This window comes from Hippopotamus amphibius, chromosome 4 (genome assembly GCF_030028045.1).
Source record: "Hippopotamus amphibius kiboko isolate mHipAmp2 chromosome 4, mHipAmp2.hap2, whole genome shotgun sequence".
NCBI classification, from domain to species: domain Eukaryota; kingdom Metazoa; phylum Chordata; class Mammalia; order Artiodactyla; family Hippopotamidae; genus Hippopotamus; species Hippopotamus amphibius.
In genome coordinates this window covers 134421406-134449340 of record NC_080189.1, presented here as the reverse complement: position 1 = coordinate 134449340, position 27935 = coordinate 134421406, and the positions used below count along the sequence as shown (strand labels likewise).

Genomic DNA, 27935 nt, shown 5'->3' with positions numbered 1-27935 from the left:
TCTCGGGTATTTTTTGTCTCCTCTTGACACACCTTCTCCTCCAAGTTCTATCCCATCCCCTAAAACCCATCCCTGTGCCAGCTGAGAATCACACTCTTTACAGGGCTTTAGGCAAAGACTGAATTTATTCTGTGGATTTGACCAGTCACGTTGGATAAAGGTGTTGTTTTCATTTGCATGATGTAAAAACGCAGCTGAAGTAGGAATACTCACATATTTTACAGTATTAAAAATATATATTTAATAAGAAAGATTCATGAAGGCATTTGATATAAAACATACACAGTATGCTATTTCAATATACAAATGCTTTAAAGGAAAGAGAGATAAGAATTATAAGAGTAGCATCATTTAAAATTTATAAAAGTTTCCATTTTTCTTAAAGGTCACATTCTCATCCTTTGGGATGTACAGACATTATGTGGTTTAACACAGTTTTACCCACATTCAAAACATCAAGTTTTAAATGTTTGAAGCATAGCATGTACAGTACAAAATGTTTCCATAGGAACATAACAGAACCCATCACTAGTGGCCTGCTGTCAGATGGCTTTTAATTAATCAGTTAGCCATTTTTAAGACACTAGTTCAGCTTATTGCTACAATATTCAAGTTGTTCTATTCACCCCAAATATAAAGACTTTCATTTATACTGCAATTTCCTGACAAAGGCTCAGAGAGTTATCATACAATATACACCAATATACACCAAACTATTCTGAGTTAAATGAAGTTCCCATACTTAAATTAGAACCGAGAATAGTAGTTTTAGGCTAATACATTACCCTTGTGATTGGTATTTTTAAAATTGTGAGCAAAGTGCACAGTGAATGAAATCAGTCACCGGAAACGATCCCTCCATGAACGCTCAGCTTCCTTTCAGTCAGAAGTACCACCTGAGAAATGAGAACCTTCCAGCCTGGTGGGGGCCAGGGCAGCTCCAGAAAAAAACACACAGGAGCCACGTGGAGTCACATTCATGAGTCGTGGGAGCCCAGCCGATACTCGCACACTTCACTCAACAGAGCCCCTGTGCAGTCAGCGGAATCAGCTTCCCAGAGATCGATACACGCTGGGTCCTGATTTAGGGCAAACGCCGCCATCCATCAGCCGTATTCTAGTGTTGGTGGACCCCGGACAAGGTTGAAATAGCCAGCCAAGGCCCCAAGGTCTATGTAGAGAGAACGCTGCCTCTTTAGCATCTCCGATTCCTCAGTGCTCCCGGTGCATGAAGAATCTGCAAAGGGAAACATCAAAAAAATAAAATAAATGACCAGGGGGACACGTTCAATAATAAATGTCTGTTCCCTCAGCAAAAAAAACAAGAACAACAACAAACTTTGGGCCTAATGGAACAACATTCAAACTCTGGTTTGATGGTTTGATTAAAAAGCCATGGAGCTGGACTTCCTAAGGTGGCGCAGTGGTTAGGAGTCCACCTGCCAATGCAGGGGACACGGGTTCGATCCCTGCTCCAGGAAGATCCCACATGCTGCGGAGCAACTAAGCCAGTGTGCCACAACTACTGAGCCCATGTGCCGCAACTACTGAAGCCTGCACACCTAGAGCCTGTGCTCCACAACAAGAGAAGCCACCACAATGAGAAGCCTGTGCACCACAAGGAAGAGGAGCCCCCACTCACCGCAACTAGAGAAAGCCCGTGTGCAGCAACAGATTCAACACAGCCAATAAATTAATTAATTAATTTAAAAAAAAGTTTAAAAAAAAAAAAAGCCATGGAGTTGAACACTATGGGCTAGTTTATGTGATACGACACAGACAAAAGAATTCAAGAAAGAGTCAATGACCACAAGAAATCAGTTAGAAATTCTGGCCTGTTTTCCAACATCCCAGATGATTCTTTTTAAATGCAGAAAAGTCAGACAAGAAGCTGAGAAATGCAAACAAGCATTCCAGGCTTGACATCTGGGTTTGGACCCAAATAGATTCAGGATGTCATAGATTCTCATAATAAAAATTGAAACCCCTCTCTGTGCACATTCAGTGCTCCTGGAATGCATATGGTCTTTCCTAAATGGGAAAGCTTCACAGCTGCCAGAGAGATTTTGAGCAGAGGAAGACAGAAATGCAAGTTGCCTTCAAACTCAATATTTTATCAGTGCCATGATGTTACCAAAGGCGGCTGGCTTGGCTTACTGTTATTGCATTAAACAGAACCCCACTCTTTGCTAATAGCAAAACCATCATGCTTGATCTGTTTTTAAAAGCAAACGCTATTCACTGTTGCAAAAAAGCAACGCACAGGCAATTCTCAAAGACTGCATTACCTCCATTTGCACTGGAAACCAGTTAGGCTGGTAAAGTAGCCAATTTTTTTTTATTGTGATTTTTTTTTTTTTTTTTTTTTTTGGCCAAGCCATGCAGCATGTGGGATCTTAGTTCCCGGACCAGGGATCAAACTCATGTTCCCTACAGCGGAAGTGCAGGGTCTTAACCACTGGACCACCAGGGAATTCCAGCCCTTTTTTTTTTTTTTTTTTGGTATATGCTTTTGCTAACATTCTTGCTGAAATTTCTCCAACAACTTATGGCATGCTGGAAGTCACTTTTTTTTAAGTTTTATTACAGTACAGTTGACTGACAATGTTGTGTTAATTTCTGCTGTACAGCAAAGCGACTCAATTATACATATATATATTCTTCTTCACATTCCTTTCCATTATGGTTTATCACAGGATACTGAATACAGGTCCCTGTGCTACACAATGAGACCTTGTTGTTTATCCATCCCATGTGTACTAGTTTGCATCCGCTAATTCAATTTCCCAAGCGCTTTTATGAGCTCTATTAGAAGTTGGACGCAGACAGAAAAAGAGAAGCCAGGGCACCGCACACCGCAGGGCGTCCTTACCCGCAATGTTCTCAGGAAGCTCCAATTCCTTTCGGCTCAGCAGCCGCTTCCGCTCAAAGAGGGCAGAGTCCAGACTCTGACAGCGGGGCTGATCCTCCCTGGGGGGGTTCAGGGCGTCATGTTTCAGCAGGTCTGCTGCCCTGGGCCGGTGGTTGGGGTTCCTCTCCAGGGCGGCCTCGATCAGCTCTCTCATGCCAGGACTGCAGTCTTCAGCAATGTCCTCCAAGGGAGGCGCCTGCTTGTGGATCTATAAACAAAGCAGCTCTCTCAGCATCCATGGTATGAAAACATACCCTCAACAGGACAAGTATTCTAGTTACAAGACCCAGGCAGTCTTTTGTTTCGAGGCAAATACAATTCATACTCTTCAGTAACACTTCCTAAGGACATCAAGTGAAACCCGTCTTTGGTTGAAAGCAAAGATACATTCGAGGTGTGACTAAACCTCCATCGGAGCAGTGGCCGAAGGCTCCTACAACACATGCGGAAGTGTCTGCTTCTCAATCTCATGGTCAAAGGGGGGCTGCGTGTTTCACTATGTGCCAAGCTGCCGTGGGGAACCTATAATCTAACGTGTTTTTGGAAAGTGTTCACAGAACACATACAACTTCCTGGGCTCAATGACTTACGCTACTCTGATGCGTTTTAGTGGCATCTCGTATAACGGCACAGCATACAATTTCTGCCCCTGCGCACGGGGGCAGGTTCCCACTCAAACAGCGATGAATGGCCAGCCAGCCCTCCACGTGGGAGGAACATTCAGCTTCCCTCACAGGTCACACTTCACCATCATCCCAGTCAGGTGTGTTACGGGAGGAAGAGCAGCTCTCCTGGGCAGGTGGGATGCCCCTCCGCCCACACTTACTATGTACAGGTAGGAGGGGTAGGCCGAGCGTGGGTAGCGCTTCACCCAGGGCGCGGTGCCCGTCTGCATGTGGATGAGTGTGGCCCCCAGGCTATAGATGTCTGCTTTGGTGGAATGGCCCCTGCACAGGATCACCTCGGGGCTCATGTAAATCTGAAAGAGAATCAGGACAGGTCAGTCTGACTGCCCTCACCTGTCTGGGTACCACTTCCCTAATCCAGTTCTGGAAGCTGGGTCATCCCGCTTTCGCCACATTCACAGCACACTTCATCCCTTCAGAAGAGCGTGCTGGGCTCCCTTCAGCGAAGGAGAAGCAGAGACCCTCGGGGACCCAGGCAGCTTTGGCCGAGGGGCCCCTGCAGCCTCAGAATACCTTTTCGCGCGGACTGAACACAAGGCAGACCAGGCAGCAGGGGACCCATAGCTGAGAACCCACGTGGGCCACCCACTCATCAGAGTTCTGCAAGTCATCGGTACTTCCTGTTTCTATTCAAACACCAATTCCATTCATATTTAAGTGGACACTAAAATACATGTCCTCATTTCATGTTTGTCATTAAAATGCCAAACTGCGAATTATCTGCAGTCATCAAAGACAGCAGAAGTCTCCAGGGTATCGACACCGACTACGCGGAAGAGAAGAATTTAAAGTGTAAAATTGGAAAAGTGATCCTAATTCGTCACTTCTATGAACCACTTCTTATTCTACCCACCAGGGAGCCCAGTGACTAAATATTAAAGGCATGGCATAGTCACATTGTGTAAGTTCTGTCTGGTTTTATGAGCCGATGATGGGAAAGGAGGACTAGTTTTAGAAATAGTTTCTCTAAGCAGTGTTTGCTCCTAAACGTAAAAAAGAGAAAAAGAGCAAACACTGGGGACCCGTGATCTGTCTTTACGGCCAGCACAGACATAGAACAGGCACAACCCTCACTGTCAATATTTAGCTTTAAGAAGTTCTGATGCTGCCTGAATATGGAGAAGCGGGTGAGTGTTCCCAGAATACATTTCAGAGTAAATAAATAAAGAACCAGCTTACAAAAACTGGGGAAATTGCCCAGTTTCCCCGCCTAACTTGCCTCAAGTACTTCCTACAACACACTTCCGGGCTGGCTGGCTTTGGTTCCCTTGCTGGTTCTCTCTCTCTCTGAAGGACTTTCTTACTAAATAAAATCACAAAGTTTAGCAACACGCTCAGTGGTCAGGAGTGCTGTCCATAGCAGTGCCCACCCCACCCCACCCCTGCCGGCTCTCCTAAGCAAGGATTAGACAAAGCATTACTGCTGCTGTCACCAAGGGCAGCTGTGCACTTGGGCCCTGGAGGGACTGTGTGATGGGACATGGGGGGTGGGAGGGTGACCGCATCCCGTCCACCTGGTGACCTGCTGCCGCCCCTCCACCCAGAGTCCCACAGCTCACAGCTCCTAACTCCTCAAGCTCTGGGAAGCCAGAACAGCAGGGCATGGGGCTCAAGGGCACTTGGGGCCGGCTGGCTACAGGCCTGAAACAGGCCTAAGGGACCCTGGCCAGGCTCCCCGGGGGTTGTGTGCTCGAGATCGTGGGCTCTGGAGCAAAGGAGCCTAGAGGTCAGGGGTCAAGGCCTTCACCCCTCAAACATTTATTACAGAGGGTAAGAGACTCTGTGTGTGTGTGTCCGTGCACATGAGGATGACATGTGACCTCACATAAGAACTACACGACAGAAACCATGCTATTAAAGGAATTCTAATTAGCTGTTCACATTGATTATTTCTTCTTTCTCTGTAGCAGGGAGTTCAAAAACAATAGCTAAAAAACAACAACAACAACAACAAAAACCAATAGCTTACAGATAGGCCAGATTAACCCTGTACGTGTATCATCAACACGTGGTTACAAGATCACATCCTGAATAAAATGCTGCAGGTGCCCAGTGTCTGTATTTGTGAGCTCTGCTGGGGGACTCAGAAATCACCTGTAGCCAAGCGATCACGTTCTAATGGGAAGTGAATCGGCATGGTTGACCTTGACTAACTATACCTTAAAGGCCGAGGAGTCAAAACTAGCCGACTGAGAGCTTTCCTTCACCCTCCAACTCACCATGACACTTCACTACCACACTTCAAACACATAGTAAACAAACGCGGGTTGATCAGAAGAGTTTACAACTAGGAACGCCAAGGCCGGTTTAGCACCTCAGAGAAAGCAATTTACATTTGATGAAAATACCTCAACCCAAATACTACTCAGGGATAGACGCTGTGTTCCTATCTCAAACTCAAGTACACACTCTCTTTCTGCTAGAAAATCCCAGAAAGGAGATGTCCTTCTCCAGCTATTGCAAAATGTTCAATTTGATCATCCTGCCGGGAAGAGAAAGGTATTTTCCATCTTTTAAATACCACAAATAGTTTGTTTCTCAAACTGGCTCCAGGAAAAAGGGTAGACTGTCACATATCTGAACGTCTGATGACTGCCAAAATATGCTGAAGTATTTTCCAGAAAAACTATGTCATAAGTGTTAAGTCTTATTAGATTTTGTATTCCTGAGATCTGGTGACTAAAACATTCTTAAAAAAAAAGAAAAAAAAGTCCACAGTTTTCTCTTCTAAATATTAGTCTACTCAAAGACAATTCTCCAGAATCCTCCCCCAAGTATTTTCCAGAATAAGTTCAGTAATAACAGCGAAAACAACAATCTCTTCTGCTGCCTGGGGGAGTCTTTGCTTTGAGAGAGTTAAGAAAAGGCTTACAGAATCTTGGTTTGAAATGTAGACAATTTTTTTTTTGCACTGCAGTGAGTTCAGTGCAATATATTTACTAGCTAAAATAAAGGTTATCGTCTGATGTGGGAAGACATTCGGGAACCTTTGTGAAACCTTGAAAATGTTGAAGTATGTGGGCCGAGCGATGGGATTCAGAATGTCCTGCTTGAGCAGTGGAGGAACTGAGGGTGTGGGGCGTGGAGACTAATATCACCCTGTTTGGTCCTGAAGGATGGCTGGTTAGCCAAAGACGGGTAAGATTCCTCAAGGGAGGAACAACCTAAGACAGGCACAGTCGCAGAGGGGCCAACACGGGTGGGGCACAGACCCCCAATATCTGAGAGAGGTCTCCTGCCCCCAGGGCTGTTTTGCTCTCCACCCCCAGCTCAAATCCACACCTGCTCAACTCGGACCCAGGAAGTAAACAAAGATAATTGCCTCAGTCATGTGAGGCCCTTGATTGTTTATGAGTGTAACCTGAGAATGTTAGCCCACGAACTCAATAAAAGCAACCTGGGATGAGTCAGCAGAGCTCTTGATCTGAGAGGTCTTGAGCCCCCCGGTCCCACTTTTCTCTTCAGTCTGTGTCTGTGTTTTCTTCAAGCTTGCGGCACCCGTCACTCGCCTCGAGTCGCCGAGCTGGTCTCGGCAGTCTGATTAACACCAGAACTGACCTGATAATCTCAGGGCAAAGGTCCAGCCAACTGCCCCCTCTCCATTTCCTGAGGGCACTTTCAACAGCTAGAAGGGCATGGGGCTGGGAGTTTAGCGTCTCGTAGTCATGGAGATGGGCCCGGAAGGCAGCTTCTACACCCATGTACCTTCCCAGATGCATCTAACCCCACACCCATCAAAACTAACTGTGAACTAAACAGTTAAACGTTAATAATTCAGGTAAATGTAAAACAGGTCCTTTCTCCAGAGTGGAGTCCTTGTCGGCTCTGTCCTGTGCTCCATCCCTGGTACCTACTAGCAGCCTGCACGCAGCAGATGCCCAACAGACACTCTCTACACAAATCAACTATTCAGCCTAATAATATGAACGCTAAATATATTATTTGAAAGCCCATGAATGCATTTCTCTGAATCCCGTTTAGATTCAGGGAAGTTTTCTTTTTGTTGTTTTTCCTTCGCAAATGAGTTAAATAGTATAACAAGCTTATATCTTCATATAAAATTCATTTGTGCTCCAATAAATGAGATTTCTTTTAAGATTCCCAGGATTAAACAGAGACCTGAAATGTCAGTTCTCAATAAATGTTCTTAACGACCATGACAATTATGGCTGTAATTGAATCAAAACACTAATATTAGTTATACTAAAACCATATATATTAGTTGTATCAAAAAGTTACACTGCAGTTAAACCTTAGACTTTAGACGCAGAAAGAACTAGATTTCGAGGCCCTGCTCTATCGGGAGCTGAGTAACTTGGGACACTGTATTTTAACCTCTTCAAGCTTATTTGCTTATTTTAAAATGAGAATAGGACTTCCCTGGTGGTGAAGTGGTTAAGAATCCACCTGCCAATGCAGGGGACATGGGTTCCAGCCCTGGTCTGGGAAGATCCCACATGCCACAGAGCAACTAAGCCTGTGCGCCACAACTACTGAGCCTACATGCTGCAACTACTGAAGCCGGCGCACCAAGAGCCCGTGCTCCGCAACAAGAGAAGCCACTGCAATGAGAAGCCTGAGCACCGCAGCAAAGAGTGGCCCCCGCTCACCACAACTAGAGAAAGCCTGTGTGCAGCAACAAAGACCCAATGCAATCAAAAATAAATATAAATAAATAAATACATTTATAAAAAATAAAAAAAACTTTAAAAATAAAATAATAATAGTATTTGCCTATGATAATAGTATTGGGAGGATTAAAGAATAGAATTCATTTCAAGGGCTCAAATGAGTACAAGGCACAAAGTGAACGCTTATTAAACATGTTCCCATGACAATGATTAAATGCAATGGTTTTCCTCCCCTTCTTTGTCCTTTCTGCCGTAATGCTAGAACATCTTATCTTTACTCTTAATAAGGCACTGCCGATTCTTGTGTGAACATAATTACCTCTGTTCCTCGGAGGTCCTTAGGAAAATAGATCTCTTCAGTCATTTGGACACTTAGACCAAAATCTACCAAAACAGCTTTTGTGGACATGAAAACAATGTTGCTGGCTATAAAGAGAAGAAAAATTTCAGTAAAAAACGTGTATCTATCCATGAATAAAATGAAACATTATTTAAAACGAGTTCCAAATAAAGACAGATTGAAATGCTTCCCCTACTGAAATGGGTGTATTATATTCAAAAGAGAAGGATGCATCTGGGTGAGAGTTTAGGTAAATATCACTTCAGATTTGTCAAGAATTCAGCCAAGGTGGATATAAATGATTGTAGCCATTAATAATCCTCAAGGTACAACAGCCAGGACATGGAAACAACCTGTGTCCATCAATGGATGAATGGGTAAAGAAGATTTATATATATATATATATATCAATTTTTGTGACATATATACCTAAATATGTGTATATATATATACGTGTGTATATATATGTATATACGTATATACATGTACAAATACATATAAATTACATGGTATATATAATGAAATATTATTCAGCCATAAAAAAGAAGGAAATCCTGCTATTTGTGACAACATGGGTGAACCTTGAAGGCATTATGGTAAATGAAATAAGTCAAACAGAGAAAGAAAAATACTGTATGATCTAACATATGTGGAATCTAAAAAAGAAAAAAACAAACCTACAAACAGAGAACAGAGTGGTTGCCAGCGGTAGGGGCGAGGGGAATTCAGGAAGGTGGTCAAAGGGTACAAACTTCCAGTAACAAGATGAAAAAGTTCTGGGGCTGTACCATACAGCATGGTGACTATAGTTAACAGTACTGTATGGTGTATTTGAAAGTTGCTAAGAGAGTAGATTTTAAAAGTTCTCACCACCAAAAATAAATTATAAATACATGAGATGGATGGATGTGCTAACTAACCTTATTGTGGTATCATGTTGCAATGCATGCATAGTATCAAATCATTACACTGTACACCTTAAACTTACACAATGTTATATGTCAGTTACTTCTCAATAAAGGTGGAAAAATATATTTTATATTTTATATATTGAGTTTCAAATTCTAAGACATAAGCATAATATTATCAAGCCACTTTCTAAAACAGAAAAAGTAAAATACCCAATTTTTGTCAGTACAAGGTATGCTAGTCTAATTTATCCTTAGATATTAAGGATCCATAGTGGGTCTCTCTTGCATATTTCCCAACAATCTCTTACTCGTAGAAAGCAGTCAGTGAAGGCTTCTTTTATAGACTATTGCCAAATTGGCACTCCAAATTAAAATGCAATCTGTTTTTCAAAACCATTGACTTGTGTTTTTAAGTAAATTACTATTTTTAAAGCCTTAGTAACAAGGCAGTTGTTAACGATATGTGGCTATAATCTTTTCCACAATTGGAACATCATTCTTCCTTAAGACTTTGAAAGCTCTCATGACCCCTTCTTGACTCTAAAATGTGTCTCAGGAGCCCAGGGAGGAAGGCGGAGAGTGATGCGGGGGGGGGGGTGTCTTCCCTGATACGGAGGACCTTCAGACTGAAGGAGGAGCCGTGTGCCTAAGGTCTAACTGGTCTCTTTAAACCAGAAAGGGACACATCCAGAGAGAACTCACGTTTAATGTCATGGTGAATCACTTTCTTTGAGTGCAGAAAATCAAGCCCCTTGAGAACATGCTTTGTCACCCAAATAATCTCAAATTCTCTCATGGGTCCACAGCTTTCTAACTTCTCCAGGACAGACCCTCCCTCGCCTGCTTCCATAAAGAGATGGACAGTTTCGCCCCACAGAACCGCGCCGTATAACTCAGCGATGTTCTCGTGCCGGAAGCAAGCCTGGATTTCCACGTCAGATGGCTTAAACTGCTCTACGGGGATCTAGAACACAAAAACACAAGGAAGATTCTAAACAACCCCAGGATAATGAAAAGAATACACAATACAGGTCAACCCACAAACCAGAAGGCAAATAAATGCCCTCAAGGATACTCCGATGTGTTACGAAATTGTGCTCCTGAGTTAAGATAATGTTTACCTGAGATCTGCCTTTACATTAACATCCGCTTAAGGTTGAAAAAAATTCAAAATAAGAAAATAAAAAACAAAATAATGAAATACTACTTTCATTTAGAGTATAGATGCCCAACCAAAGAATTATTCATGACTGAATCAAAGAGGTAATTTCCCATCTTTTATACATGTAATTTTAGGTCATATTTTCAATATTCTTTGCCATGAAATAATACAATGTCTCTGGTCTCACAGTCTGTGTTCTAACAATGTATTTAAATAAGCACTGGCCATCTATTCTATGGTAAATCGAAGTCATTAATAAAGAAAGAAGTAGCTCTTTCAATACGGATAGATACGGAATATCTCCAAAGTATACTGTTAGACTGAAAAAAATCAAGATGCAGAAGTACAAATATTCTATTCTCACCTGTGATAAAATGTTCAACTATACATAACGTGTCCATAGAAGTTTCCTGAAAGGACACGTAAGAACTCATTAACAGTAGTTCCCTTAAGGAAAGGGATTTCATTCTTTAGCCTGCATCCTTTTGAACCTGTTTGGGGTCGTTAATCATATTACATGTTTCTCTTTTTTAAGAAAAAATATGGCTTAAATATTAAATACAAGGACTGCAAGGAAAACAAACCCACAAAGCTATTTCTCATGCCTTTTGTGATAAAAGTGAAAAACAGGACACTTTGGTTCTAAGAGCTTTAAAAAATGTCTCCAGATTTTTTTTTAAACTTGGCCAAATCTCCTTCTAAATGCAAACTTCAAATAACTTACTATATTACCTCCTCTTTTTCCTTTTAATAATAGATGCTCTAGCCAACCTTCATGGAGGAACAAACAAGGCCCACATGATGATAAGAGAAACTGAGATGATATTCAGTAATTATTTTCTTTTTGTTGTTGCTGTTTAATCAAAAATGAGTTTGTTTTATTGCAGTTTAAAAACAAAAACTTTAAAGTAGAACAGACATACAGAAAAATACGTAACTGGTTAAGTATCAAACTCAATGAATTTTTAACTGCATGCACGCACGGTAGCAGGATGTAGATCAGGAAAGAGAACTCCACCAGCTCCCCCAAAACCCCCTGCTGACCCCTGCCTGCCACTGTTCTGCAAGGGCACCCACTAGAGGGATTTCCAACAGCATGAGTTTGTTCAGCCTTTTGACCTTTATAGAAGTGGAATCTCATACAGTAGATCCTATTTCGTGGCCCCGCTGTTCTGGCTTAACCTAATGTAGACTCATCTACACCATTACAGTGGTGAGTCATTCCTTCTCTTCACTAGACAGCATCCCAGTATGTAAATACACCACATTGCAGCATCTGGAAACTTTCCAGTCTGGGACTATTACAAATAGTGCTGCCACAAACACTAGCACATCGCGCTGGTGACCGCGTGTGCATGCCTGCTAGGTAAGCCCCTGCAGGAGCGTAACTGCTGGGTCAGAGGGCGTGTGAGTGTGTGCTTTGGTAGATCCTGCCAAACAGTTTTCCAAAGTGGGGACACCTCAGCAGTGACTGTTTAAGAAGAAGAGATGGGGTCTTTCCAATAACTGGTCTATTTAAATTCAGCCCTTTAATCGTAGTCCTGAGAAGCCTTATGGCTTTCCCAACATCTGCTTCCCTGCCTGGTCCCCTCCCCAGTGGGTAGGGGAGCAGCAAATAGATTTGCTCTTGTGGGACAGCTCCCCTCCCCCACCCTACCACAAGAGGGATGAGGTTATCCAAGCTGGCGCCAGATAAGCCAGTACTTTCTTTTTTATCAGAGCAAACCGGCCATGCACTTAAGCATACTTGGGGGCTGGGCAGCCCCAGATGATTTTTTGGACAGAGCACCCTTAGATAACAGGCAGTCAAACGGTAGCCAGCTTTGAGTAAAGCAAATCAACAAACACACAAAAGCCCCAATGCCAAACACACAGGGCACCCTGTCTGGTTATGAAGAACATACCAATTTACACGCCATTCTTTTCTTAGTCTTCATGTCTTGTGCTAAGTACACTTTTCCAAAGGCCCCCCGAGGAATGAAATTGGAGCCAATATTCCTGTAAGTCAGCTTCCAAGGGATGAGAAGAACATCAGAGTCTATTTGATAGCGTCCGTTCCGGGGAGAGATTACCTACAACAAAACAAAAATGCAGGAGGATGAGAATTTCAGCAAAGTCCTCTTCTGACACCCACCCTTTAGAAACTGGTTATGTTAGACCACATTCCTACACGCAGTATTCAAAATTAATGTCACTGTATGTAATCCTAACAGTGTACAGAGGCTATATTTAGAGCTTCAGCAAGACAGAGAAAGCATGTAACAGAAACACATCCCTGGTCAGACCTGATCATATTTCTATCTACATGTAATTCATGGCCAAAAATAACTTTAAAATGTAAACTGTGCGTGCAAGCTGACTTGTTTCCAGTTAACATGTGCTAACCTGTTAGTCTACATAACTATTACTCAGAGATGATGCACACGGAGAGAGTGTAGAAATGAACTGATGATCACAGAGGATTCTGGGAAACAATGCGTGATGCCACAGCTATAAGTGGACAGTGCCACACAAGTAAAGTGGGGGCAGAATCACTTCTCATCTACTCCCTCATTTAATATTTATTGAGTGCATGGTATGTGTCAGGCACTGTGTTTGGTGCTGAGGAGGCAGCGATGAACAAGAGGCATGCGACCCCTGACCTCTGAAGGTTCATGAGTCAGCAAACACTTCCAACAAGAGGTCTGAAAACCAGCCAACTCAAAAACTGAGTGACAACCTAACTGTTCATTGACAGATGAATGGATAAAGAAGATGTGGTACATGTATATATACAATGGAATACTACTTAGCCATGAAAAAGAATGAAATAATGCCATTTACAGCAACATGGATGGACCTAGAGATGATCATACTAAGTGAAATAAGTCAGAAAGAGAAAGACAAATACCATATGATATCACTTGTATGTGGAATCTTAAAAAAAAATGATACAGATGAACTTATATACAAGACAGAAATAAATCCACAGACACAGAAAACAAACTTCCAGTTACCAAAGGGGAAGTGGGGGAGGGATAAATTAGGAGCTTGGGATTAACATATACACACTGCTAGATATAAAACAGATAACCAACAAGGACCGACTGTATAGCACAGGGGACTATAGTCAGTATTTTGCAATAACCTATAAGGGAAAAGAATCTGAAAAATAACACATGTGCGCGCGCACACACAGACACACACACACAGACACACACACACACACAGAGACACACACACACACACACACACACACACACACACACACACACACACACACACACACACACACACACACACACACACACACACACACACACGAGGGTGAGTCAAAAATTACCCGCACTCTGGCTGTAGAATTTACAGACGTTTTACTATAACTGCAGTGTGGATAATTTCTGACTCACCCTCGTATATATAAAATAATTGAAACACTTTGCTGTATACCTGAAAGTAACTCAACCCTGTAAATCAATTATACTTCAATTTTTAAATAAGTAACAATAAAAAATATTAAGAGAGAGATATCCTGATAGCAGGGTGGGTTATAAAGGTCTGAGCCCTTCTCAAAACTCATCAAACTAAATATTAAAGATTTGTGTATTTTACTGCATACAAAATCTACCTCAAATTTTGAAGAGTGAAAAATTAAAAGGAGAAATAATTATAAATAAAATAAAAACAAATTAATAACATAGTCCACAGGAGGCGTGACCTGAGCACATTCCTAAAAAAAAAAATGTGTAGGGTTTTTTTCAAGGGCTGGAGTCTCAAAAATACAGGTTTTACGTCCCTGTCATTAGTAAAATTATGATTTCAGATTATGAATTTGGGAATTATGAAACTGTCAAAGTGACACGAAGTTATTTCAAGAACGGAAGAAGCTAAAGGGGACTGCGGATCACGTGGAGAAAGAGAAGACACCGATTCACCTCCAGATGCGTGGGCCCTGCTCCGGGAATAACTTGGTGACCGTAGCATTATTCACCAGGACCCATTACAGTATTGCTAATCTTGGCTTCACCCCACCAACAGACGTGCTCACTATTAGTCAGGGAACGAGGCAAAGAATGACACTAATACCTAGAAATGTGAAGTCACTACACTTAAAACTTCAGTATTTTACTGATCGTGGCCTCTGCACAGGACCCAAGAGGCAAAATGACTAAGTGGAGACCAGGGTCTTGCCAAGTTTGAAATATGACCTCCTTTGAAGAAGTGTCACTTCAGGTTCCTGGAGGCCACTTGTACAGCACACTGGGAACCACTTGCAGAGAGAACCGTGCTCACGGCACTCACTTTATTGCCTGTTCCTTGTTACTAAATATTTACAGACCCAATTTCACCCGATTCTCCAGGAATCCACTTCAGGGCTTAACTTACCTTTGGAAAAAAAAAAGTTTTACTTAAAAAAGAATTTTTTTTTAATTGAAGTATAGTTGATTTACAATCTTGTGTTATTTTCAGGTGTACAGCAACGATTCAGTTATACACATACATACCTATTCTTTTTCAGATTCTTTTCCATGATAGGTTATTACAAGATATTGAATATATTTTCCTGTGTTATACAGTAGGTCCTGGTTGTTTATCTACTTATATATAGTAGTATGTATCTGTTAATCCCAAACTCCTAATTTATCCTTCCTGCCTCCCTTTCCCCTTTGGAAACCATAAGTTTGTTTTCTATGTCTGTGAGTCTGTTTCTGTTTTGCAAACAAGTCCATTTGTATCATGTTTTTAGATTCCATGTGTAAGTGACATCGTATGATGCTTGTCTTTCTCTGACTTACTTCACTTGAAAGTTCTACTTTTGTCCAACCCAAACCTGCTCTAACCTACTCTGACCCCGTGTCCTCTTAGCTGAGGGGATGAAAAGTAATAATACCAGCATCTGCCGAGCACTAACTCTGGGCAGGCACCATGCTGAGTACTTCACACATTAACTCAGCAATTTCTCACAACACGCCTGTGACGTAAGGACTCCTTTTAACTCTACTCACAGATGAGGAAACTGGCTTCAAGAGATTAAGGAACTCACTAGGCAGTGACAGGATTCGAATTCAGGTCCATCTGACCCCAAAGCCACTGCTCCTATTCTTCAGACAAGAGCCTTTGATCTTCCAAGGGCTGTAATTAAAGCTGAGCCATGATCAAAACAGTTATTAAATGCCTACATGCACACGTCACTGAGCACAGCTTGGCCTTCTCCTCTTTAGATCAAATACTGCAGCTCCTTCACCCCAGTTTATCATCCTCCATGTTCTGGGGACCCCGCTTCGAACACCCCACAAGTTCTCCACGCGACCTCTGATGACAGCCCCTGAACGTGCAGAGTGACACACCAGTGCTGGCCAATCTGTGGTTCTGCAAAGTCCCTGGATCTTCCCCAAGCCCTAGACCTTCCCTATTTGGGTTTGAAATGTTTTTCCCCTTCTTCTCCTTCTTTCTAGCGGCCCAAGCAAATAATCTTATGGAAATCTACACTGCCCACTCTCTCTGCCAACTCCTTAACATGCTAGAGCCATGGTCAAGTGCAGACACTGGAGGCATGCTGTCCATTTCCTCACCCAATCACTGCCATCGACACGAAACAACTCGGGGCCCAGGAGCAGCACATGAGAAAGTCTGTGCGAATAATTCCCTAAGGGTCCCGTGTGATGTGAAATGGATGTGACCCTGGGCTACATGAAAAGAGGCGTGGGATCTAGACCAAACGCCAAGCTGGCTCTGTCCTGCTCTGCTGGTCCCACAGCAAAGGGACAGCCAGGTTCAAGTTCTGGGCTGTAAGACGGGCTTGAGACCAGAGGGTGCTACCCAGAGAAGGAGGAAAGGTAACACTGCAGTGCCTGAGAAGGGACAGGCACAGTCAGACGTGTCGGAGAAAGAAGAGGGAAGCCGTGGGGTACGTGCAGTTTTGTAAACATTGAGGGGACTGTGTCATAAGGAAGGCGTGTGACAACCCTAACCCCAACGGCTTGCATCCTTTCAACACTCACTATGTGCAGACAGGTCACGTGCATTCATTATTCATTCCAAACAACTGTATGGAGTGAATGCGGTCATTTACCCATTTTACAGATGAGTAAATGGAGGCATAGAGGTCGTAGTGCCTGGCCCAATGCCAACCAGCTGGTCTACTTCAGAGCTGAGATACATGCCGGACACTAACTCAGGGGGCCTGCCGTCTTCACCACTCCTCGTCATATATACACATACACATTTTTACGGCCCAGATGTAGGGCTAGGACTCAGGGGAGTCAGAGATGGCTTTTCGTGCCCTCTAAGGGGGGACTTCCCTACCATCAGCCTGGGCCCAATAGGACATTAAATGATCCTGAATATGAGGCATGAGGCACGCTTTGTCACAGGTTTCCAAGCACAGACCAAAATGCCCTGCATTTATTGGAGGTGATGAGTAAGGTGATTCAAGCTTCAGACAGAGCTTGACTCAAGTATCTTTAAGGTTTTTTTAAACCAGGAATCCATGACTAAGCCTGAGGAGCAGGACTCGGCCTCTCACACCCACATCTATGAGCGAGCTCTTTAGAGCTCCTGAGCTTCCCAAACAAGCATCCAAGAGTTGAGTGTTCAGACTCATGTTAGGCTACTCATCCCCAGGGGAGGGTGAGAGGTGGTCTAGCTTCTAAGTAACTTGCAGCCCCTCACACAAAGCAATCCGTGGCTTAGTCTCCTAAAGTCTCTTCCCCAGGTGCTGCCGGAAGGTGGTGGCATCTTTACAAACATTATTTTTAGGAAACTAGCACACACGTGCAGACCACCATTTTCCATGCCTATGCTTCAGGACAGTTTTGTAACTCCTGGGTCCTCTACCCGATTTAACTCCATGGGTGTTGTGGTTGTTGACTGCCTACAACACACCATGGTTCTGTGCCTCCATCCTCTCCACCTGGAACATTCTCTGCTCTCCATCCCCTTCATCTGGCTGATTCCAACTCAGTAATTTAGGCATCAGTTCCTCTTGGGGGAATTCCCTGGTGGTCCAGTGGTTAGGACTCGGGGCTTTCACTGCTATAGCCCAGGTTCAATCCCTGATTGGGGAACTAAGATCCTGCAAGCTGCACAGCATGGCCAAAAGAAAATATTTTTTCTTAAATTCCTCTTGGAAGCATCTCTGACATTCTCTCTTCTTCCTACCCACCCTTGGGGTTATGTGAGGTATCCCACCTGACCGCTCCCATAGTGATCAGGGCATAGCTACACTGAGAAGTTCTACACTGCATTATAATTACCCGTTTCCTTGCCTCCTCCAGCAGGGAACACAGACCATATTTCCAGCACCTGCAGAAGTACCTCATCCCCTGTAGAGGTAGAGGTTTGAGCTCCGTCTAGCAAATGAACAGATAAATACTGGAAGGAAAGCATTTGATCCATATGTAGATACACCTGAAGGTCGACTTTACCTTGGACCCAATTTGTTGGGTAGCTAATTAGCTGTCATCTCGTAAAGCAGAGAAACAGAGCAGCAAGGTCAGGAGAGAAAAGTTTTGATGGAGTCTCACGGGGAGGACCGTGGGAAGAGGACGGTCTTGAAGGCGAGATGGTTCCAAGGAGAACAGATGTGAGGATGAAGGAAGCCGGAAGCCAAGCTGGCCTCCTTCACCATCTTGTCTCAGACTGGCTACGATCTGGGATGGCAAAGTCGCTGTTCCTGTGCCATTCTTCACAAAACACGGAGCTGTGACAGGTGACTAGCTGTCCCAGGGCTATAGCCAATCATTAAGGTCAGGAACAGGAAAGCCAACCACGGTCCCCTGAGCCATCAACCATGGGGTGATCTGCCCAATGAGGCAGGGCCACATTCCTGTGGATTTTAAGGTCAAGTCTCCTTGGTTTGGTTTTTTTTTTTTTACATTCTTGATCATTTTTTTTTTTTAAGTTTTAAAGATCCCTGCGTTTACGATACGTCCTATTTGTAAATTTTCGCCCAAATATGCCTTGATTCGCTTCTGGAGCACAGGCTCCACACAGGACTAACAACATTTTACTTTTACCCTTCGCAGAGCATATGCCCACTTCCTTTTAACGTCTTCATTTCTCTCGTTTAAAACATTAGGTTTTTTCCCTCCCGCACTCCAAAACCTTCAGGGAGCTACTGCTTTCTTTATATTTTTCCTGAATTCCCTTCTGTACATTCCCTTTTCTACAGCCCACCTCTCATCAGTCTGATAGGCCAGGGGAAATAAGCCAAAGTCTCTACAATGTTTACAAGCAAAAATAATGTCTTTATTCTGCATGTTTTCCTTTAATATACCCATTTTAACAAATAAATGTTTAAAAAAAAGAGAAATACATAAATAATTATGTTTCTGATTATATATATATATATATATATATATAATTTTTAACCAGAATTCTCCAGCTACATTTTAGCTAAGACAAACAGGTATTACCCCTCGTTCAAATGATCACTTCCCAGGTATAAAAAAAGTATTCTTCTCAAGGCAAAGTTAACTATCAAGTACAGTTTGGTACATCCAGACCAAAGCAACTCATACAATGATGCAAAGTGTAATCTTTTTTTTTCGTTTTGCAAAATGTAATTTTGCAATCCTGCTGCAAATTGAGCTATAGCTGAACACAACTGGCTTCTAACAAAACAATTCACTACATAGCTGACCTAGATCACTGCGTTGTTTTGAACTGAATGAATGTGATATGCAAAAAATAATAATAATAATTATGTCCTTGGTGCAGACTCTTTACTTGTTCAGCACCGCCCTCCACACATTAGCCATCTCGCCATTTCGATGCACCAAAGGAAAGGGAGGCACTTTCATCAATAAGCATGTTTTGCAAGTCCCCACCCACTCCTTTGAGAATTGTACTTTGTTAAAAATTAGATCACCTCTAGCCAGCACCTACGTTCACCTCTGACATACTAAGAGACTGACTACACCTAAACACATCACCTGACCTTCTATTGTGGCAACTAAGTATTGTCACAATATTTTGGATTATTTGGATACTTGAGGTGACTAAACAAATATATCCCTTGTCATTCATACTTTGCCAATTAAAGAGAGTGAATCTGTGGATAACTATTTACCACCCACAAACTACATTTCTGCAAAAACTGAATTTAGCCAGTATTAATATTGTGACATTTCAAGATGTGACAAGAGAGGAGCACAAAGATTCAGCCTTCAAAAGTATTAATTAAACAGAATATTCTTTGACATACACTGTAGCAATATTTTTTGGATCCCTCTCCTAAAGCAAAGGAAATAAAAGCAAACATAAACAAATGGGACCTAATTAAACTTAAAAGCTTTTGCACAGCAAAGGAAACCACCGACAAAACAAAAAGACAACCTACTGAACACAAAAAGACAACCTACTGAACGGGAGAAAATATCTGCAAATGATACAACCAATAAGGAAGGGGTGAATATCCAAAATATATAAACAGCTCCCACAACTCAACATCAACAAACAACCCAATTAAAAAACAGGCAGATGACCTAAATAGACATTCTTCCAAAGAGGACATGCGGATGGCCAACAGGCCGATGAAAAGATGCTCAACATCTCTAATCATCAGGGAAAATGCAAATCAAGACCACAATGAGATATCACCTCATACCTGTCAGAATGGCCATCATCAAAAAGAACACAAATAAATGCTGGTGAGGATGTGGAGAAAAGGGAACCCTTGTACACTGTTGGTGGGAGTGTAAATTGGTGCAGCCACTATGGAAAACAGTATGGAGGTTTCTCAAAAAACTAAAAAGAGAACTACCATATGACCCAGCAATTCCACTCTTGGGTATATATCTGAAAAAATGGAAACACTAATTTGCAAAGATACATGTACCCCCAATGTTCATAGCAGTATTATTTACAATTGCCGAGAAATGGAAGCAACCTAACTGTCCATCAACAGATGAATGGATAAAGATGTGGTGTATACACACACACACACACACACACACACACACACACACACAATGGAATACTACTCAGCCATAAAAAAGAATGACATTTCGCCACTTCCAACAACATGGATGGACTTGGAGGGTATTATGCTAAGTGAAATAAGTCAGACAGAGAAAGACAAATACTGTATGCTATTCCTTACGTGTGGAATCTAAAAAACAAAACAAACTAGTGAACACAGCAAAAAAGAAACAGACTCATAGATATAGAGAACAAACTAGCAGTTACCAGCAGGGAGAAGGAAGGGGGAGGGGTAGAGGATTAAGAGGTACAAAATAGGTATAAAATAATCTACAAGGATATACTGTATATAACACAGGGAATACAGCCAATATTTTATAACAATATAAGTGGAGTATAACCTTCGAAAATTGTGAATCACTACACCTGTAACAAATAAAATTATACATCAACTATACTACATAAAAATATATACATTAATTAAAGACAAAGTCTTTAGTCCCCTCTCAGATGAAGGAGTCTTACTAAGCCTTTCTCCTTGGCCTAATTGATAAATGAGCTCTTTAGTGAATCGTTAAATTAAAATTCATTCTTCTTAATTACCTATTGGTAGAACTACTCGTAAAATACGGTAAAGATTCCTTAAATGGAACTTTTAACTGAAGACTGTTTTTTGCATCTTTCACGTGGAGGTGATTCTTACAGATCGTGCATGTTTGAAAACCGCACCTGGCAGCCAGTCTGAACCAAGTTCGAATCGCACTCAGGATTTAATGCAGCAGCAGCGGTAAGCTGAACACACAGCACTCAACGGATCGGGAAAAAACATACCATATTTAATAAAATACCGGATTCCTGTGGTCGGTGTCCGTATAAACGCTTGGCGGTGTTGGATATGTGGTTTGCGAAAGCTAGCAAATCCTCCACTGTTCCGTATCTGACCGAAGACAGCCAAGGCCCCTCCTGGCCACTGAGCAGCAGGGACTCGGACCGCTCCTCCGTGTTGTGGCTGCGGTCCTGACACATGGTCATCAGGCTGGGTTCGTAAACCGCCGGCTCTGCACTCGCGTAAAGATTTTCCATAATGTCTATTACATCGGACACGTTCAAGTGTTTCATTAATAAATCGATTTCTTCCTTGTTGTCACTTCCGGTGCTCATGAACTCCATCACTGTCGGGCTCTCCAGAGAGTCTGCAAAAGAAAAAGCTCCACTACTTAGTTTACTGTATTTGTATTTGCATGTGAGATCAATGGCAAACTGACATGAAAGGATTGGGGACAGGTTACTATATGCCTTTGTTTATAAGAATAAGGCCTCTGGCCACAGTGTGTGTGAGGTCAAGTGCACAGACAGTGAAGAAAGGGGCTTTAGATAACCTTTAGTTCTGTGCTCACTTTACAGAGAGGAAACCTGAGCCCCAGTGAGTTCCCTCCTTACTCACTCACTCACTGCATTGGAGGCAACAGCTGTAGCCACTGAAGATAAACGTTCACTAAATGTAAGTAGGAATTAGGGCAGCAGGAGCTGTGGTGCCCAGCCCTAGACAGTTTCCAACCCTGCTGCTCCCCCAAGGGGACGATCCTCCCTGCATGGTCTCTGTTCTGTGGCTTTTAGGCCTTGGGTGACTTTTTAAAAAAAAAAAAGAAAGAAAGAAAGAAAAAGAAACTCCTTGGGAATTCCCTAGCCATCCAGTGGTTAGGACTTGGCACTTTCCCTGCAGTGGCCTGGGTTCAGTCCCTGGTCAGGGAACCAAGATCCATGCAAGCCACGCAGCGCAGCCAAATAATAAATAAATACACAAAATAAAAGTGGAAATTTACTTAAAAAAAGAAACGAACTCCTTTACAAAATTCAGGAGCTAACTTTGCAAATAAAATTCAGGCCCTGAGGCCAGGAGCATGTCAAATGCATTTTAAGCTAAGCAAATCTGATGATGAGTCAAGTTGCAGGAATAATTCTGATACTAATAAATTAACCAGCTCATTTAGAAGGGAGACAGAGAATCTCAAATCCTCTTTCTGCTCACAATGGCTATGAGAAAGGAGAAGGCTCTTTTAACCTGTAATCAGCTGTCCCTCCTGTGACCAGGATTCTTTAACAGTACAAAGGATACATCTCAGAACTCAAGAAGGTTAATTTAATATCTAGATCAATGACTCTCTAGAAGTTGTGGTTTTATAAAGAGGCCAGGGAAGCCGAATCTATCATAAGCAAGACACAGGCAAGGTCAACTAACTCTTGATTAGCCAAAACTGTATTTCAGTTCTCATACACAAATCAGGAACCACACTTGGGGATCAGTAAATGAGAAAAAGAAGGTATATCAAGGGTAAACAATGATGCTGTTACTCAGGATTTTGGAACAACGCCATTCCAAAGAATTAAAGATAAAAGGAGACGTAAGAAAAGGGAAAGGTATGTATGTCTACTCAAATTACCGTGCTCCTGGAAGCAGCCTCTCTTTGAGAGATGTTTCAGGTTCTTAAGAGCATAAGCCTTCAACGCATTCAACACACAGGACTAAATAAAAGCCACAGGCTCCCATCAACCTGGAGCTCAAGCTCCAAACTCCAGGAAATATTCTACCTTGGGGCCACCTGCCCACAAGACCCAGACATAGGCCTCTTGATGAATTTCATTTGAGAAAAGAACCATGTAATTTTGTGTTGTTATTAAGTTACTGGATGATCCATTTCTGATGTACAAATTGTGTCTGGGGAAAGAAGTCCAGGATCGTGCAGTCTGACACCCCACCTAGACTCAGACTGCAGGGCACCCAATGTCAGCCCCTCCTCTACTACTGGCTGATCTTGGGCAAGTATTGTACTATAACCTCACTGCATGTCAATGTCCCCCATCTGTAAAATGCAAGTAATAACAGCGTGTCCCTCATACGTGGTTGTAAGATCAAAGGAGTTCAAGAGCACAAGGTGCTGGGTGCAGAGTCTGGTACACAGTAAACAAACTGTCTTTTGCAGCTGCTATGATGTGCATGAAATCGAAGGACTGAGTCTGATTCCTGGCTTTGCAGATACTGCATTAGGCTGCCTTTCTTATCTGCAAATGGGATGTGGCTACCTATTCCTCCCTGCCCCCGCACCCCACCCCACCCCCACCCCCAGTAAGGTTTTAAAGACTTTCTAAGGGACAAAAAAAAAAAAAGGCAGAGACCTATGAAATGTTTTCATGGCTGTTATCACCACAGTTACATCTAAAGAGCAAAGGAAGCCCCCTCTCTGAGACCATGCCAGTCTTTAAGGAAGACTGATTCAGGCTCTTGGAGTCTGTTAACGAAAGCGATTTCTTAGGTTAATGGAGGAATACTGGGCCTGGATTTCATGCGGCCATTTAGCTGAAGTTTCTACTTGTAGCATTTACCAAAAAAAAAACACAACAAACAAAAAAAAATGGAATTAAAACAAAAACAGCCTGATTTAGGGCCCCCAGTAGCTGAAAAGTTCCAAAGCTCCTGGATTTACTTATTGAATGGCTGGCCAGAGAGAAAGTAAAGTTCCCAGTAGGGAACAGGGCTATGGAACGAGAGAAAAAAGTTCATACAGTTTACAAGCTGATCCAGAGAGGAAAGGCAGGTTTTGGTTTTTAAATTCTGCAGAAAGCTTGGAGCATTTATATGTAAAACCTAAGAGGTGGAAACACACACATCCCTAATCTGGGCACTGGGGCAGGGAGGGAAGGAACAGAGGGAGGGCAGGGAGGTGGAGGAATGTGTCTTCAGCAACACTAATTCCTTAGCAACATCAGCCTCCTCTCACGCAAATCCGCCTGCTCCCTGATGACCAGTCCGCCCGCTAAATGCCTCACCACTTTCAGGCCTTAAGTAAGCAGACCAGATGCTAACGATTTCTGAGTTATTCACCATCGGCAGCCATCTAGAACAGTGTGAGTGGTGAAGGTATCTGCCTCTCACTTTAGCAACAAGGACCCTTCCCCACACAGTGTTCAGTAAAAATCCGCATGAAACCCCCACTTGGTAACGCAGCAGGGGACGACACCAATTTTAGAAACGGACCAACGGGCAGATGCAGTCCGAATTATGTGCTTCAAATTATTTCTGAAATTGGCGATAAAATCAAGAGGAAATACTCTTCCTAAACAGTAATGGCATACTCTTAGCTACTTTCATCTACAGAAACAAAAGTTGAGGGTTTCCTGGTAAGCGTGAATAAAAATGGCCATAGAAGACCTAAATAGGCATTTCTCCAAAGAAGACATGCCGATGGCCAAGGCACATGAAAAGTTACTCAACATCACTAATTATCAGAGCAATGCAAATCAAAACTACAATGAGGTATCACTTCACACCGCTTAGAATGGGCATCATCACAAAATCTACACACAGTAAATGCTGGACAGGGTGTGGAGAAAAGGGAACCCTCTTGCACTGTTGGTGGGAAGGTAAATTGACACAGCCACTATGGAGAACAGTATGGAGATTCCTTAAAAAACTAAAAATACAATTACCATATGACCCAGCAATCTCACTACTGGGCATGTACCCAGAGAACACCATAATTCAAAAAGACACATGCACCCCAATGTTCACTGCAGCACCATTTACAATAGCCAGGTCATGGAAGCAACCTAAATGTCCATCAACAGATGAATGGATAAAGAAGATGTGGTACGTATATACAATGGAATATTAGCCGTAAAAAAGAACGAAAGTGGGATGTTTGTAGAGACATAGATGGACCTAGAGACTGTCGTACAGAGTGAAGTAAGTCAGAAAGAGAAAAATAAATATGGTATATTAACGCATATTTGCGGAATCTAGAAAAATGGTACAGATCAACCAGTCTGCAAGGCGAAATAGAGACACAGATGTAGAGAACAAACATATGGACACCAGGGAGGGAAGGGGGGGTGGGGGTGGACTGGAGATTGGGATTGCCACATATAAATCCCTAATAAGAAGAAAAAACAAACTGTACACTTTAAATATGCAGTTTATTGTATGTCAATTATATCTCAATAAAAGTCCTTTAATAATAATTTTTAAAAATGGCCAAGATTACTGGCCTAAGCGCCTACCTAATAAAGGATGATTATACCTCATGTAACTTCGCATTTAAAAGATTTTTCTGCCAAAATAGTACATTGCCCCCCAGGGCACACCTCCAATAAGACTTTTTCTAATAATATTTTGGTTCTCAAAAAGCCCCAGAATGAAACCCATTCTAGCTGTATTAGAAGCACAGCCACTTCAAAACCTCTAGATGCCTCAACTACTGCATTTTCCTTACAGGACATTTGCCAGAAATACTGCACACAAACCTCAGTCCATCAGATTTGGGGCCGTTTGCCAATTCAGATTACCTTGTGCTCGGCAAGTACCTAAAACTCAGGCCACAGATACGGAGAGCAACTGTATTAGTGCTTCTTTCCCTGTTTTTAGCAGGAGCAGTCCTTTATTCTGGCCAAGACACGTCTTTCCAAAAGTGAAACAGACACTGCAATGTTTCACTGAAAGACAGCTCGCTGCCTTCCCCGTTAACTTTTGGGACAATCCGTACCCTGTACTTCCTTCTAAACGTGCTTCTCGGCCTAGAACTAGAACTTCGGAATCCTGCTATTGCATTTCCACGGGAAAACATCTGTGAAACACCTTTCTTTCCCCTGAACATTCCTTCTTAGTCCAAAAGCCCAGCATTCGTGTTCTCCTAGAACCACCCTATTAGTCACAGAATAGGGCCCAGGACACAAGCATGAATTTAAGTTTCAACTCTTTCAGGGCTCTCGGCCCCGCCACCCCCCAGCCCCACTCCCTCCCTCCCGATCCCGAAGGCGAAGGGAGCCTTCGAGGGCTTGCAGATTGGAAGCGCACCCATCGTTAGGGCGAGGGGCAGCGGGGCCCCCCGCCTCCGGAGTGCACTCACCGGGGCCGGGCAGCGAGAGTGCAGCCGTGCGGGTGGCGCACGCGGCGCGAGGCGCGGTGACAGCGGGTCCCTGCCTCCCCGCGCACTGCCGGGACTGGCCCGGCTCGCGCGCTAGGGATCCGGGAAGGAGGAGGAAGGGGGAGGAGTCGCGAGGCGGCGCCGCGTGAGACCCTTGCGCAAGGTGCTTTCCAGCTGTGCCGGCTGCAGCGGCGACCCGCGCGCAGCACGGAAGCGCCGCAGCCGGAGGCGGGGGCGCTCCCACCTCCCGGAGCCCCGGCGTCCTCCCGGGTGCCGGGGCTCCCCGGATCTCGGGGTGGGCGCCGCCGGGGCACCCCGCAGAGCAGCACACCCCCGAGGCCCCCGAACTCTGCGTTACCTGCGGCCTCCGCGCGCCCCCGCGGGCCGAGCGCCCCCGCCGCCGTCCCCCGACGGCTCGCGGCGCCCTCGGCGGGCAGCCCCCGGGAGCCGGGCGCGCGGGGATCCCGAGGTCCCGCGACGGCCGAAGGGGGAGCCAGGGCGAGCGGCCTCGGAGCGTGGCGCGCCGTCCAGGCCCGAGCGGCCGAGTGAGCCCCGCGCCGCCCTCGTCGGCCCCTGACTCACAGCGTCTGAGCCGGGCGAGGGGCGGCGCAGCGGACTCCAGCCGCCGCCTCCTCCCCGCCTTTTCCATTTCCCCTTTCTCTCCGTAAACAGAAAGAGCCCGCCGGGTTGCGGGGCAGCCCGAGCCCCCGCGCTGGGAAATTCCAACCTCCCCCCAGCCACCGCGTGCCCTCGGGGCGCCGGGCGGAGCTGGAGGCGGGACGGGGGTGGGATCGGCCTCGCCACGCCTCCCGGGGACCCGGCCGCCCGCGCGACCCCGGCGCACCGCCTGGGAAAATACCTCCGAGTTCCCTCCCACCCGGGGACCCGGCAGCCGGGTGGCGGAGGGCGCGCCGATGAGGAGTTGGAAGAGGCCACCGTGCCTCCGCAGCCGGTCCCCGAAGGAAGATCGGATTTCCTAAGGTGCTGGCGCCCGTGGCGCGACTCCGGTGTCCCCGGCCGTTTCCCGCGCCTCCCACGCCGGTGTGTGTGTCTCTGTGTTGGGGGGGGGAAGGGAGGGACAGAGGCGCCGCGTGCTGTCCCCGCCGCGCTGCAGGAGGCGCGGGGAGCTTCCCAGAACCGCCGCCCGCCCCGCTCAGATGTCGGTTCAGGTCACACACACACACCCCGTGCGGTGATCCGTACCCCCCACGCACCGACTCCCGGTTAAGGGCTTGGGAGAGGCGGCCGCAGGGTAAGCCCGATCCCCGGCGGGGGGAGGGGGGGTGCTTGCTCGACGAGGGCCGAGATCCCCGCCAGCAAAACTTGGTTTCGCTCTTTCCTGCCTTTGCTGGAGCTGGTTATGGGTGGCACCGCCCGATTACAAAGTGTACCTGCCCTGATCTTCTCCTGTCCCCAGCTTCGAGTCTGGGATTCTCTGTCCTGCTGCGGAAGAAGATCAAAGTTCGTCTACAG

General features: G+C 44.4%; 1 protein-coding gene across 5 annotated transcripts; it reads right to left on the bottom strand.

Annotated features, from left to right (window-relative positions):
- Positions 1 to 226: 226 nt before the first annotated feature.
- On the bottom strand, positions 227 to 27935 carry MAP3K8 (mitogen-activated protein kinase kinase kinase 8). Of its 5 annotated transcripts, none has more exons than XM_057732157.1 (8): positions 27854 to 27935; positions 21376 to 21737; positions 12546 to 12713; positions 10182 to 10443; positions 8548 to 8654; positions 3738 to 3890; positions 2873 to 3119; positions 227 to 1237 (listed from the first exon to the last, which is right to left on the bottom strand). In XM_057732157.1, exons 2-8 carry the CDS (start codon positions 21712 to 21714, stop codon positions 1107 to 1109), a joined length of 1407 nt encoding a protein of 468 aa, XP_057588140.1. In that variant the 5' UTR covers positions 21715 to 21737; positions 27854 to 27935; the 3' UTR covers positions 227 to 1106. The 5 variants fall into 5 exon arrangements, with proteins under 5 accessions (XP_057588140.1, XP_057588143.1, XP_057588139.1 ...); XM_057732160.1 differs by lacking the exon at positions 27854 to 27935 and adding an exon at positions 27322 to 27474; XM_057732156.1 differs by lacking the exon at positions 27854 to 27935 and adding an exon at positions 26821 to 26972.

Coding starts and splice junctions, on each gene's coding strand:
- MAP3K8 (XM_057732157.1), bottom strand. CDS start 21,714: ATGGAGTTCATGAGCACCGGAAGTGACAACAAGGAAGAAATCGATTTA. Junction 3,120..3,737: donor ACCCCTCCTACCTGTACATA/GTAAGTGTGGGC, acceptor CTTTGTTTATAG/ATCCACAAGCAGGCGCCTCC. Junction 1,238..2,872: donor GCTTCCTGAGAACATTGCGG/GTAAGGACGCCC, acceptor TTCCCTTTGCAG/ATTCTTCATGCACCGGGAGC.